The sequence below is a fragment of the Sciurus carolinensis genome, chromosome 11, assembly GCF_902686445.1.
Source record: "Sciurus carolinensis chromosome 11, mSciCar1.2, whole genome shotgun sequence".
Taxonomy (NCBI): Eukaryota; Metazoa; Chordata; class Mammalia; order Rodentia; family Sciuridae; genus Sciurus; species Sciurus carolinensis.
The window spans coordinates 656,723-668,203 of NC_062223.1; the positions used below are offsets into that span (position 1 = coordinate 656,723).

At 63.4% G+C, this 11,481-nt stretch overlaps 2 protein-coding genes across 9 annotated transcripts; both read left to right on the plus strand.

Annotated features, from left to right (window-relative positions):
• Positions 1 to 727: 727 nt before the first annotated feature.
• Cracr2b (calcium release activated channel regulator 2B) lies at positions 728 to 6,559 on the plus strand. Of its 7 annotated transcripts, none has more exons than XM_047518362.1 (10): positions 728 to 815; positions 2,758 to 2,944; positions 3,014 to 3,125; positions 3,502 to 3,685; positions 4,126 to 4,272; positions 4,363 to 4,453; positions 4,692 to 4,784; positions 4,948 to 5,114; positions 5,297 to 5,368; positions 5,634 to 6,559. In XM_047518362.1, exons 2-10 carry the CDS (start codon positions 2,786 to 2,788, stop codon positions 5,812 to 5,814), a joined length of 1,206 nt encoding a protein of 401 aa, XP_047374318.1. In that variant the 5' UTR covers positions 728 to 815; positions 2,758 to 2,785; the 3' UTR covers positions 5,815 to 6,559. The 7 variants fall into 7 exon arrangements, with proteins under 7 accessions (XP_047374318.1, XP_047374316.1, XP_047374317.1 ...); XM_047518360.1 differs by lacking the exon at positions 728 to 815 and adding an exon at positions 870 to 1,503; XM_047518361.1 differs by lacking the exon at positions 728 to 815 and adding an exon at positions 1,686 to 1,822.
• Positions 6,560 to 6,753: 194 nt separating this feature from the next.
• Positions 6,754 to 11,207, plus strand: Cd151 (CD151 molecule (Raph blood group)). 2 transcript variants are annotated; one of them, XM_047518356.1, is made up of 9 exons: positions 6,754 to 6,936; positions 8,064 to 8,123; positions 8,734 to 8,824; positions 8,956 to 9,147; positions 9,440 to 9,514; positions 9,852 to 9,956; positions 10,038 to 10,196; positions 10,314 to 10,400; positions 10,481 to 11,207. In XM_047518356.1, the coding sequence occupies exons 3-9, from the start codon at positions 8,741 to 8,743 to the stop codon at positions 10,538 to 10,540; spliced, it is 762 nt and encodes a 253-aa protein (XP_047374312.1). In that variant the 5' UTR covers positions 6,754 to 6,936; positions 8,064 to 8,123; positions 8,734 to 8,740; the 3' UTR covers positions 10,541 to 11,207. The 2 variants fall into 2 exon arrangements, with proteins under 2 accessions (XP_047374312.1, XP_047374313.1); XM_047518357.1 differs by lacking the exon at positions 6,754 to 6,936 and adding an exon at positions 7,399 to 7,539.
• The last annotated feature ends 274 nt before the right edge of the window (positions 11,208 to 11,481 follow it).

The following is an 11,481-nucleotide window of genomic DNA, read 5'->3' on the forward strand; positions in this document are numbered from 1 at the left end:
ACCCTTGGGCACAGCTTTCCAAGGGCCAACAGACATATCTGGGTCCAAGATCCTTGCTAAATTAAAATGGTATGGAGTCGGACAGCGTCGTGGCAGAGCACTTGCCTAGCATGCACCAGGCGTGCACCAAGGCCTGGATTCCATCTCCAGCACGGGGGAAAAGCAAACTGAAATGTTTACAAAAGGAGTCTCCCACACTTCAGCTCCACAGGGTGACAGCAGGGCTGTCGGGGAGGGTGAAGCTTCTGGAGCTGAGGGCTGAGGATCTGGTGATGTTGGGCCCTGCTCCACCTCGAGCATCTGGCCCCCAAGCATCATAAGCTTTGCTGGCCAGGTGTACGTCCCCTTTTCTCTCTGTCCCTCTGGTACCCTGTCTCCTGGCAGTACCTAGGAGGGGTCTGGAATACCGAGGCAGGGTGAGGTCCTGAAAGTGGCCTTGTTCTCGAAGGAGTTTCCTGAAATGATCCTTGCCCAGAGGGAGCAGTTCAGGGCACAGGAGCCCCTGAGGAGGGGTGTTGGAGTGGAGACCTGCTTGGGTGACTATGTGAGCCTAATTCTGCCAGGTTCAACACCCCTGCCCCTCCCAGTAGGCGTGGGGCAGTTGTGGTGGCAGCCCCCTGCCAACAATAACGGTGGTGGGACCTGGGGCAGCAGGACTGGGTGAGCCGGCCAGGCAGGTCCGGGTCTGTGTGCCAGGGGCCACCCCCCTCTTGTCTCCAGGTAGTGTCCTATAGGCCCAGCCTGTTGTGGTTCCACTTGAGAAGCAGAGGCCTCAGGGCCCCCAGCATTGCGTGGCAGTCAGGCCAGCCCTCCAGGTGGGTGCAGGGGCTGGGCTGGGGCTGCGGGGGACCGTCCTTAGGAAGTGCATAGGATTTCTTCCAGGCAGGAGGGCTGTGTTCAGCACTCCCCCGGGGGAACTCTAGTCAGGACAGGGCCCCAAAAGGAGTGCTGGGGATGACCTTTCTGCCCCACATTCAGTAGTCCCCTAACAGAATGGTTAGTACTTAGTTAAATGCCATTTTCTAGTATTAGATGTTCTTTGTTTTAAAATTTGGAAAACCCAAGTTGGGACGGTATAGAGAAGAAAGTCAGGTCTTCGACACTAGAAATAGCCTCTGAAAGAATTCGGTACACTTCCCGGCTTTTTCCTACACACTTTTTTGGCGCCTTAAGCCTGGATCTTCGAAAGGGCTGGTGTCTGCACCCCAGCAGCCTTGACCTGCTCCCGAAGAGTCCCAGTGGGACATCGTTGCGCCCCGTAGTTCTGCCTGGACAGCCGCTCAGGCCGCCAGGGCAGCGGGAGAGGCGGGGACACGGCGACAGCAGCCGGCAGCGGCTCCGCCTGGCCGGCCCAGCCGGGGTCTCCGGTCTCAGCCCTTCGAGGCGGCAAGGCCGCTCGGCCGGCGCCCCGGCGCGCGTCGGGGTCCCAGCAGGGGCGGGGCGCGCAGCGCGTTTCCGGGAGGAGCGGCCCGCGCGGTGCAGGTGCGGCGGCGCGGCTCACAGGTAGGCGCTCGCGGGTCCCGCGACCCGGGTCCCACCGCGGCGCCTCGCGGCTCCGTCCTGGGTCGATTCCCGCTCGCCTTGGGGGCGCCGGCCCATGCGCGTCCCAGTCCGGGAACGCCCGTGGCCCTCCCCGCGCGCGGCGCCTGGACGGGTCCCGGTCGGCGCGCAGGGGTGCGGGGAGTGCAGGCGGCTCTCCGGCCCCACCCGCTGGCCCTACCTCCTGGCTCCCTGGGGCCCCGGCCACAGCACCGCTTCCGGCGGGATGGACCTCGGGTTGGTGGAGCCCGGGAGCCGCCGGCGGGGTGGCGACCCGGCCCGGGTGAGGCATTGGCGCCGCGTGGGGGGCATGACCGGGATCCCACCTGTCCCCTCCCCTCGCCTGACGCTTCCTCCGACCGCTGTCTTTGGAGATCGCCCCTCTTCCCAGGAACTTTGGCACAGGTTTTGGGGAAGGGTGACGGGCATGGACTGAGGAGAGCCTTCCCCGCAGCCGGAGTCCCAGGTCCGGGCGGGTGTCTCCGGCTGGGGTGTAGCTTTGAGAAATCCGGGGTTGGAAGGGTGTGGGAACGACAGGTGGCTCTGGTTAGGGGGCGGAGCTCTCTGGGAGGTGGCAGGGAGGCCCAAGAGGTTCTGGAACTTGGAGGGGCAAGTCAGGGGGAGGGGGAAAGTGCTAGTGCTGTAGGAGGGGGTTGTTCCTGTCAAGGACCGTGGAGGCACAGGTGCCCAAGGCTGGGACCTTGCCATTGTGCCCCACGGGGACTAGTCGTCCCTAGGAGGGACCAGTGGGCGGGGAGGGAAGTGTTACCTGGCCTGCCAACTGTCGGGAGGCCAGGGCATCACAGGCCCAGGTCTAGGGCTAAGGATTTAGCCAGGGTTGGCCCAGCCCTCCAACTCCAGGAGTAGTGGGTTCCTCCTCCACTGGCCCTCTTCCCCTCCAGCTGTCAGGAGTCCATTTGCCTCCTCACAAGATCTCCTACAGCTAGCCCCTGAGAATGACCCTCTTTCCTCCTGCACTAGCTCCCTTCTGGACACAGCCGTTCTTGTGTTCCAGCTCTTGAATACCCGGGTCCTGTGCAGCCCCCCAGTCCCCAAGTTTGCATCACCCAGCCCCAGTGGCACCCCAGGCTTGGCACAACCCTTACAAACACCAGCCTTCCCACCTGGTGCCCTGAGCTCACTCTCTGGCTGAACCCTCAGTGTGTCTGTGCCCCCACCCTGTGCTCCCCACATCTCTTCTGACTCTTGGTTTTACAGCACCCAATAGAGGCAAGATTCTGTCCTCATGGCTAGCCCTGGGAAGCCAGGGGCTGGGGAGTCCCAGGAGGAGGAGGAAGAGGGGGCCGCCCCTGGTCAGCAGGCTGAAGTGCTGCAGCAGGCCCAGGAGTTGTTCTTGTTATGTGACAAGGAGGCCAAAGGCTTCATCACCCGGCAGGACCTGCAGGTGAGCGCCAGTTACAAGAGGCCTGAGCCCAGGGCTGCCCTGGTCACTCACCTGTCCTTTCTTGGCCAGGGCCTGCAGAATGACCTGCTCCTCACACCTGAGCAGCTGGAGGCTGTGTTTGAAAGTCTGGATCAGGCCCACACTGGTTTCCTCACTGCCCGCGAGTTTTGCTTGGGCTTGGGTGAGCTGGGCCTTACCCTCCCCCAGCACCCAGAGGTCCTGGTCTGGCTCGTGTGGGACTCTGGGCTGCCTCTTTCTTACACTCACCTCCAGGGCACTCACTGTATCTATAAACAGGTGCCCCCAGAGGATGAGTAGTGTATGCCACTGAACTTTCTGCTCACAACCCCTTTCTGTCCTGCCAAACCAGGTGGGGCTGGGAGCCTGGCTGTCACGTCCCATTCCCAGGCCAACAGGACCAGAATAAGGAAGAAAAACAGGAAACTGGGCCCTGAGAGAGGGCAGGATATGTGTTGGGGGCAGGGGTGAGCAGGGGAGGGCCAGGGTGGTAACCCACAGCCCCGGTAATCAGTAATCTCTCCCTCCCATGTCTGCAGGGAAATTTGTGGGGGTGGACTTGGCTCAGGGCATGCAACCCCCCCGGAATGCTGAGGAAACCTTTGAATCTGGCTGGTCAGATGTACAGGGCACCAAGGGTTCTTTGGAGGAGGAGGAGCAGGAGGAGCAGGAAAGAGTCTGCATTGCCCTGGAACAGCTGGGAGTGGCCCGGGTCTTGGGAGAGTGAGTGGGTGCTGGCCTTGCTCTGGGTTCCTGCTTCTGCTCTCTCAGTCTGCATGCTCTGTCCACTCTGACCACCTGTCTGTTCCCAGGCAGTCTTTGGGCCGGACCAGGCCCAGCCAGTCTGTCAGCTGTGAAGACTGGGCGTGATTTCCCACAGCATTTGCATTTCAGGAGGACGCAGCCACAGCTGCGGGGAGGGGAGGTGCTGGGCACGTGGCTATCCACACGCTGGGATGTCCAGGTCCACCGATGCTTCGGTCCCCCAAGCTGCACACACCCACAGAACCCGGGCAGGATGAGAGCACCCACACCAGAGGAATGCACTGCGCGGGTCAAAGGCGCCTGGCTTGTACTGGGTTGCGGGGTCTCCCCATAGGCAGAGGGGAGTACCCCTGCCCTCCCCCACCAGTCCGGGCCTCAGTCTCCGCTCGCCCGTCCAGGCAGCAGGCTGTGAGGGCACTCTGGGCCCGGTTGCAGCGTGAGCGACCCGAGCTGCTGGGTTCTTTCGAAGAAGTTCTGATGCGTGCATCGGCCTGCCTGGAAGAGGCAGCCAGGGAGCGTGACAGCCTAGAGCAGGCGCTGCGGAGGTGAGAGCGGGGCCGACGGGGCGGAGCCCCAGCCGAGGGTGAAGGCGGGGCTGGTAGGTTCTCACGGCTGTCTCATCCTGGTCTCCCAAGGCGGGAAAGCGAGCACGAGAGGGAAGTGCGCGGCCTCTACGAGGAGCTGGAGCAGCAGCTCCGGGAGCCGCGGCAACGCGGGCAGAGCCAGGTGCGGCGCCCTCTCAGCCTCGCTAGCCTCCTTGGCTCCGCCTTCCTCAAACTGGTCCCTGCCCGAGGGTTCCCCGACCGCGGGTCCAGGCTGCCCTGGCTCAGGGTGCCCTGCTCCGCCACTCCCGACGCCCCCACCAGCCTTCACCCTTACATGCCCCGCCCTGGCCCTGGTCCGGCCCCTCCGTGTGCCTCTTCTGTGGGGTCGGAGGAGGCTTAGGTGCCTTGGTGCGTCCCAGAACCTCCCCCTGGAGAAGCGAAGGGGCCATCTGGAGCTGGAGCTGCAGAGTCGCGAGCAGGAGTTGGAGAGCGCCGGCCTGCGGCAGCTGGAGGCAAGTAGTTAGACCCCAAGTCACGCCCCCATCCCGCCGTCTGCCTGCCGTCCCAGTTTCCTCGCGAGTGCTCTTGTACCTCGGTGCGGCCAACCCGAGATGTTGGGGGTGAGGGGCAAGTGAGGCACCTGGGGGTCTTCACTAGCCCGCACCATTTCCCCAGCTGGAACGGCAGCTGCAGGCCCAGGCTGCAGAGCAGCTGGAGGCGCAGGCCCAGAACACCCAGCTGCGGCAGGCTTACGAGGCACTGCATGCACAGCTGGAGGGGGTGCAGGAGCAGCTGCGCAGCCTGGAGGGCAAGGCTCGGGGCCGCCAGGAGCAAACCCAACGGTACAGGGCAGTGTGGGGTTGCGGCTCGCTGGGGCTCAGGTGTGGGCCACTTCTACCCCCAACCCAAGCCCCAGTGCTGCCCCCAGTGTCTGAGGGGTAGGGGTCGAAGGAGGGAGTCCTAGGGGGGGCCCTGGGACACCTCTAGGAGCCTGCCTGCATGGGTCACCACCTCCTACCCACAGAGATGTGGTTGCGGTCTCCAGGAACATGCAGAAGGAGAAGCTCAGCCTCCTACGGCAGCTGGAGCTGCTCAGGTGCAGTCGGCATAGGGCAGTGGCAGGAAGAGGGCTCTGCAGCTTTGGGTCTCCAAGCTCCAAAATAGTCTTGGCCTCCACCTCATCCCGCTGGGGGGAGTCCCTCCTCATGTCTCCTCTCCCTCCCAGCAGCATCCCTGAGTCCCGCCAGGCACCTCTCTTCTGGTCTGAGGGGAGCCAGAACCCACTTTCCCACTTTGGGTTGCTCCCTCCTTAAGATCTTAGACTTTGGGGGCTCTCAGCTCTCACACTCCCCCTTCTCTAGGGAGCTGAATATGCGGCTCCGAGACCTGCGTGATGAGGGAGATGCCTGTGCGGCCAAGCTGTTCGGCAGAAGCCACAAGAAGACTCTGGTCACAGCTGGACTGCCTGGGCCCACCTGTTGCTGCTGTTGCAGCTGGGCTCGGCCCCCAAGACGTGGGTCTGGACACCTTCCCAGTGCCTGATAACCAGCTCCAAGTGACTTGCTGGGCATAACCTGGAGGAGCTGCCCCTTGAAGGCCACTTGTCCTGGGAGGAGGGCTGCCATTCAGGGTGTGGACTCCAGCCCACAAACACTACCCTGTGGGTCTCAGAGTCTCGTGTGCCCCTGCCAGTACTCATCCTGTTCCCATGTCTGTCCAGCAAAAGCAAAACAACAAAAACCAAAAAACTGCTATAAAGTCCATCGGGCGCATGTGTGCTCCTTGCTTTTCCGTGTCTGGGAGCTGCAGCACGTGTGTGGTTCACCGTGAGGTGAGAGGCTCACACGAGGCACACGACCCTGCTGTGTTAGGGCTGTGGGTCCCTGAGCGCCTGAAGGTGTTCTGGTCATGCTTCAAGGCCTGGGTGTCCATCAGAGCTGGAGGTCTTGCAACCCCTTCTCACCAGGAAGCCGCTCAGTGGGTTCCCGGAAGCCCCAGCCCGTCTGCCACGCCCTCTCCTAGGCCAGTCCTCACGCAGACCCAGAGCTCTCTTGGGGCTGAGAACGTGCGGTCCGGCTGTGCGGAAACCCCATTCCCTTACTCCCACTGGGAGGTGGAGTATGCAGGCCCTGTCCTTTCTTCTGTCACCTGGCACCGCTCCCAGGCCTCATGCCCTCCATATAGGGAACCTCCTGCGGGGTCCCTGGGGTCCCCGGGCGTCCTCCACACTGCACCCGGAGCAGCCCCTCTTCCCATCGGCCCACTGGAACCTCCCGGCCCCAGCCGGCGTCTGTTGCGCCTACCCTGGAGCCTCCCAGTGGTTCCTGGGAGGGAAATGGGGGTTGGGCCTGGGGAGGAAGGACCTGGTCCTGGCCGAGTCCAGGGCTTCTGGCTGGCCGCCCCGCCTCCTGCCCGGCTCCTCTCTCCGGGTCCGGGGCTTGCCAAGGCTCTGAGTGTCCCTGAACCGCAGCCCGCCGGGCCCCGCGCCGGGCCCGCCCCGCCGCTCTCACGCGCCGCAGCCGGTCCGGACTTGCCCGGCGTCGGCCGGCCGTGGGCGGGGCCCGGGCGGGGCGTGTCCTCGCCGGCCCGCGGCCGCGCATTCTCCGCGCTGGGAGCCGCCGCCCCCGCAGCCGCCGCCCGGGCCCGGACTCTGACGCGTGGTCGGTGAGTGCACCGCGGGCCCGGCCCGCACGAGTGGGGTCCAGTGCGCCCGAGGCCCTGCGCGCCTCTGAGCCGGAGGCCGGGGGGCCGCGTCGGCCGGACACAGACGCAGCCGGTCCGCAGGCCCTTTCCGGAGCGAGGCCGCCGGCGGGCGCTGGGCGGGCAGCGAACCCTGGGGGAGGGCGGACGCCTCCGGGTTCTCGGACAGGCACGGCGGCCCCTTTGTGCCAGAGTACAAAATGTGCAGCCTGAACGCCCCACTCATTGTCCCTGGACAGCGGTCCCCGTCCCTCGGCCCGCCCACCGCCCGGCGCAAGTGAGCGGGCCATTGGTCGCGCCTGGGCTGGGGGCGGTGGCGGCAGCGACTTCGTCGCGATGACGTGAGGATTCCGCACTCGGCCCGCTGGAGCCGAGTCCCGGATCCCCGAGTGGGGCAGGACCGTCGAGGCCGGCGGAAGGCCCTGGCCGGTGTAGCGCAGCCCCGTGCAGACCGCGGAACTATTTCTGGCTGGCGCCGGCTCCCACGCCGGCCTTTCCCAGGGGATTCACATCCACCAGGCACTCCTGGGAAGAAGGGCCGCTCCCCGGGGCTTCCGGCGTCTGCCGGTGGGGGCTGCATCTCTGCCCAGAATCTGCCTTCCCAGAAAGCGGGGGTCCTCAGAGCCTGGCCCAGCACTTGCATGGCTGCAGGGGGTGTTTGTATCACTCCCCAGAGACAGAACATATATTTGGGTGGGCCCCAGCTCGGTGGTGGTCTGTATCACCCTCCCTCAGCTCAGGGGTAAACCCGCGCCCACCCCAGCAAACCCAGCGGTGGAGGTGGGCGGCTCTGTCCCAGTCTGCAGCTGCTGTGCTGCTGGCGGGGGAGGGGCAGCGGCGGTGTGAGCTAAGGCCCAGGGCGGGGCACCTGGAGACCTAACAGCCCTCCCGGGATCAGACTGCGCAGAAATGTCCTCGCACACCCACTCCTCGTCCCAGACCAAAATACTAGGCCTGGCTACTCCACCCTCTGCCTCCAGAGTGGATCCCGTGGCTCTGACCCACTGTCTAGGCCACCGGCAAGAGGGCGAGCAGGATCCTGCCAGTGAGGGCAGACCTGTGACCTATGACTTGCTCCCGCTCCTTTCCAGCCCAGCACCCTGGGGAACTTCCATACACCTGTCCTGTAGAGGAGTCATTCCAGACGCCTGGTGAGTGCGGGGCGGGGCGAGCCGCAGGTAGTGAGTCTGGAAATGTGCCCCAGGCCCTCCCCATGCCAACACTGGTGTGAGCAAGGCAGGGTGTGCCTGGGGCCTCCAGGGAGGAACTTGGCCGCTTCTGTTCCTGTGTTCCCTGTCCTGGTGTGAAGCAGGAGCTGTGCAGAGCATCTCCGTAAGGGCTGAGCTCCCTGATCCTCTGCTGCCTCTGGGGGGTCTCTGAGCGTTAGGTTCCTCCACTGCCAGCTTGTGACGTGGAGCCCGGGAATGCTAGGGGGAGGGCTCAGCTAGGGCTTCCTCCCCTGCTGCCAGCAGGGGTGAGTCAGTGGGTGATGGGTGGGATTCCTCTGTGACCTGACCCCATGGGCACCAGGGGTCTGCCTGGCTGCATGGGGGTCAAAGTCCCTGAACTGTGATCCAGGAAGTGATTCACGTCCTGGTTCCCAGGGAGGCTCCTCCCAGGCCTCCCAGGACAGGTGGCTGGCTCGGGCCCACTGGGCCTATGCAGCTCCGCAGCTTCTCCCTCAGGCCCCACTGGTGTTTGGCCACCCTCCTAGTCAGGGCCTGGTGCTGCTGGCCATATGATCCCTCCATGCCTCCCCAGCCCCAAGATGGGTGAGTTCAAGGAGAAGAATGCTACGTGTGGCACCGTCTGCCTCAAGTACTTGCTGTTCACCTACAACTGCTGCTTCTGGGTAAGTTGGGGGCCATGCTGGCTGCCCACCCTGACTCCCTGGGCCTTGAAGGCACCTGAGCCCTGGCCCAGCGGCTCAGCCAGGGCTCTCAGACTTGGGCCAGGTGTGGTGACTGGTGCACATGCCTGCAGCTGGCCGGACTGGCTGTCATGGCAGTGGGTATCTGGACGCTGGCCCTCAAGAGTGACTACATCAGCCTACTGGCCTCAAGCACCTACCTGGCCACCGCCTACATCCTGGTGGTGGCTGGTGTTGTCGTCATGGTGACCGGTGTCCTGGGCTGCTGTGCCACCTTCAAGGAGCGGCGGAACCTGCTGCGCCTGGTCAGCGGGACATGGCAGCCCTCTGGTGGGGTGGCAGGGACAGGGTCCTGGCGGGGGACTCCTCTCTAGCCTCTTGGGACTATCTCCGGGGCCCGGACAGGTTGTGTCACAGTGGGCTGGCCCTGCTGTGCTGACCTGGGGGCATGGCCCCCACCCCTCAGCTGGACTGACTGAGACACCAGGAATACTAGGGGAGCCTGGTGCTTGGCCCACAGCTACTGCTTGGAGCTGGTGGGTGCCCTGCTCTGTGGTGCCTAATGCTGAGCCCCCTCAATGGGTTCCTGCCCCCCAGTACTTTATCCTGCTCCTCCTCATCTTTCTACTGGAGATCATTGCTGGTGTCCTGGCCTACGTCTACTACCAGCAGGTGAGAGGGGCTTGGACAAGCCATGGGGACATGACACTTCCACCCCTGCTGTTCCAGTGCTGACCAACTTGCCATTAGGTCTTGGAGGTGGGGTTTGGGTTTTTTAGGGAAGGGCGGCCACAGGGGCAAATGACCTGCCTGCAGTGCCCAAGGTCAGGAGGCAGGTGTCCAGGTATCCTGAGACTCCTTTCTCCCATGATCCCCTGCTGGTGACCCTCCCAGTTCCTCCAACCCACCTTGGAGCTGCTGTGGGACCCAGTCCTTCCCTTCTGGAGCCTTTGTCCTGAGCTCTTTCAGCTCTACCCTGGAGGTCTTAGACCCTCACTCCCTCCACCAGCTGAACACAGAACTCAAGGAGAACCTGAAGGACACCATGATCAAGCAGTACCACCAGCCAGGCCACGAGAGTGTGACCAGTGCTGTGGATAAGCTGCAGCAGGAGGTAGGTGTTGCCTGGAAGGTGTGTGCCCTCGCCCCAGGGCTGTGCCCTGGCAGGCCCTGGGCTCAGCAGTTCTTGTTGTAGTTTCATTGCTGCGGCAGCAACAATTCCCAGGACTGGCGTGACAGTGAATGGATCCGCTCGGGTGAGGCAGGTGGCCGAGTGGTCCCTGACAGCTGCTGCAAGACAGTGGTGCCTGGCTGTGGGCAGCGGGACCACGCCTCCAACATCTACAAGGTGGAGGTGGGTGGCTGCAGAGCAGGGGCTGGACTGGGGCAGGGTGATGGACTGTGTGGCCACACCCAGGGCATGTCTTGGGGGAGCCAGCAGGGCTCACCTTGAGGGTCCCTACCCTTCCAGGGTGGCTGCATCACCAAGCTGGAAACCTTCATTCAAGAGCACCTGAGGGTCATCGGGGCCGTGGGCATTGGCATCGCCTGCGTGCAGGTGCAGACACACGGGTGACTGGGGAATGGGGGCGGGCTGTTGACCTTGGTGCCCTCTCATGCCTGCCTGGCTGTGTGCAGGTCTTCGGCATGATCTTCACGTGCTGCTTGTACAGGAGCCTCAAGCTGGAGCACTACTGACTGCCAGGATTCGGCCTGGCCACCTGCCTCTTGCTGCATCCCACCTAACTACTGAGCTGACTGCTGACTGCCCGGGCAGAGGCTATCTTCATGCCCATGCCCTGCATGCCACCACCATGACCCCTGGTGCCCCACTCTGTGGATGGCTTCAAGTGCCTTTTACCTGAGTCCTGGGGCAGGGTCCCTCCCCAAGCATGGGGAAGATATGGCCAGTCTGCCTATGTGGCGCTTGGGGCCCAGGTCTGGTTGATAGGTAAGAGTTAGGTTCTGATAAGAGTGCCCCCTCCTTGATGCCTGGGAAGTATGGGCAACACCTAGGCCCCTCTACATGATGGGTGGTCAGAGGCAGGTGGTAGGAGCCCTGCTGAAGGTGCCTAGGAGGTACAGGGGCTGCCCGGCAGGACCAGGAGCCCTTTGTGCCAGCCCTGAGAGCTGTAGGGCCCCAATCATGGAGGGGCCTGGCCTCTCCTGCCAGCCAGAGCCCAGCTTAACTTTTCCCACTGCTCTTAATACCGCCAGAACCCCGAGTTCACCAGTGTGCTGCATCTCAGTTAGAAGGTCCCTGCGTGGGAGTAGGGTATCACTGGTTTTACCCACTGCTGTGTCCCAAATGCCTACAACTATTCCTGCCACATAACAGGTGCTCAATAAATCTCTGTTGAACAGTTGGGTCCACTTACTATTAGTGATTGATGGTTCTGTCCTCAACTGTCTAATGTCCAGCAGGGTGGAGAGACTTATCTGCTGTGTCCAGAGGGCAAGAGCCAAGAGGCTCATACCCAGGGTCCAGGGTGGCCAGTGTGTTCCTGGGGCTCTGGAAAGGGAAGCCCAACGGTAGGAACCCCTTCAGGAGGAAATGGAAACAGACCTTATGTGGCCCAAGTCCTGCTTTCTGGCCACTTGGGGGAGCTGGGAGGTAGAGGCCAAGGACCAAGAGGCAA

Excerpts from the sequence above, each read along its gene's own strand:
- Cd151 (XM_047518356.1), top strand. The coding sequence starts at position 8,741 with ATGGGTGAGTTCAAGGAGAAGAATGCTACGTGTGGCACCGTCTGCCTC. Across the intron at positions 8,825-8,955 it reads CCTACAACTGCTGCTTCTGG|CTGGCCGGACTGGCTGTCAT; the intron begins GTAAGTTGGGGG and ends ACATGCCTGCAG. Across the intron at positions 9,957-10,037 it reads TGGATAAGCTGCAGCAGGAG|TTTCATTGCTGCGGCAGCAA; the intron begins GTAGGTGTTGCC and ends TTCTTGTTGTAG.
- Cracr2b (XM_047518362.1), top strand. The coding sequence starts at position 2,786 with ATGGCTAGCCCTGGGAAGCCAGGGGCTGGGGAGTCCCAGGAGGAGGAG. Across the intron at positions 3,686-4,125 it reads GTGGCCCGGGTCTTGGGAGA|GCAGCAGGCTGTGAGGGCAC; the intron begins GTGAGTGGGTGC and ends TCGCCCGTCCAG. Across the intron at positions 5,369-5,633 it reads CGGCAGCTGGAGCTGCTCAG|GGAGCTGAATATGCGGCTCC; the intron begins GTGCAGTCGGCA and ends CCCCTTCTCTAG.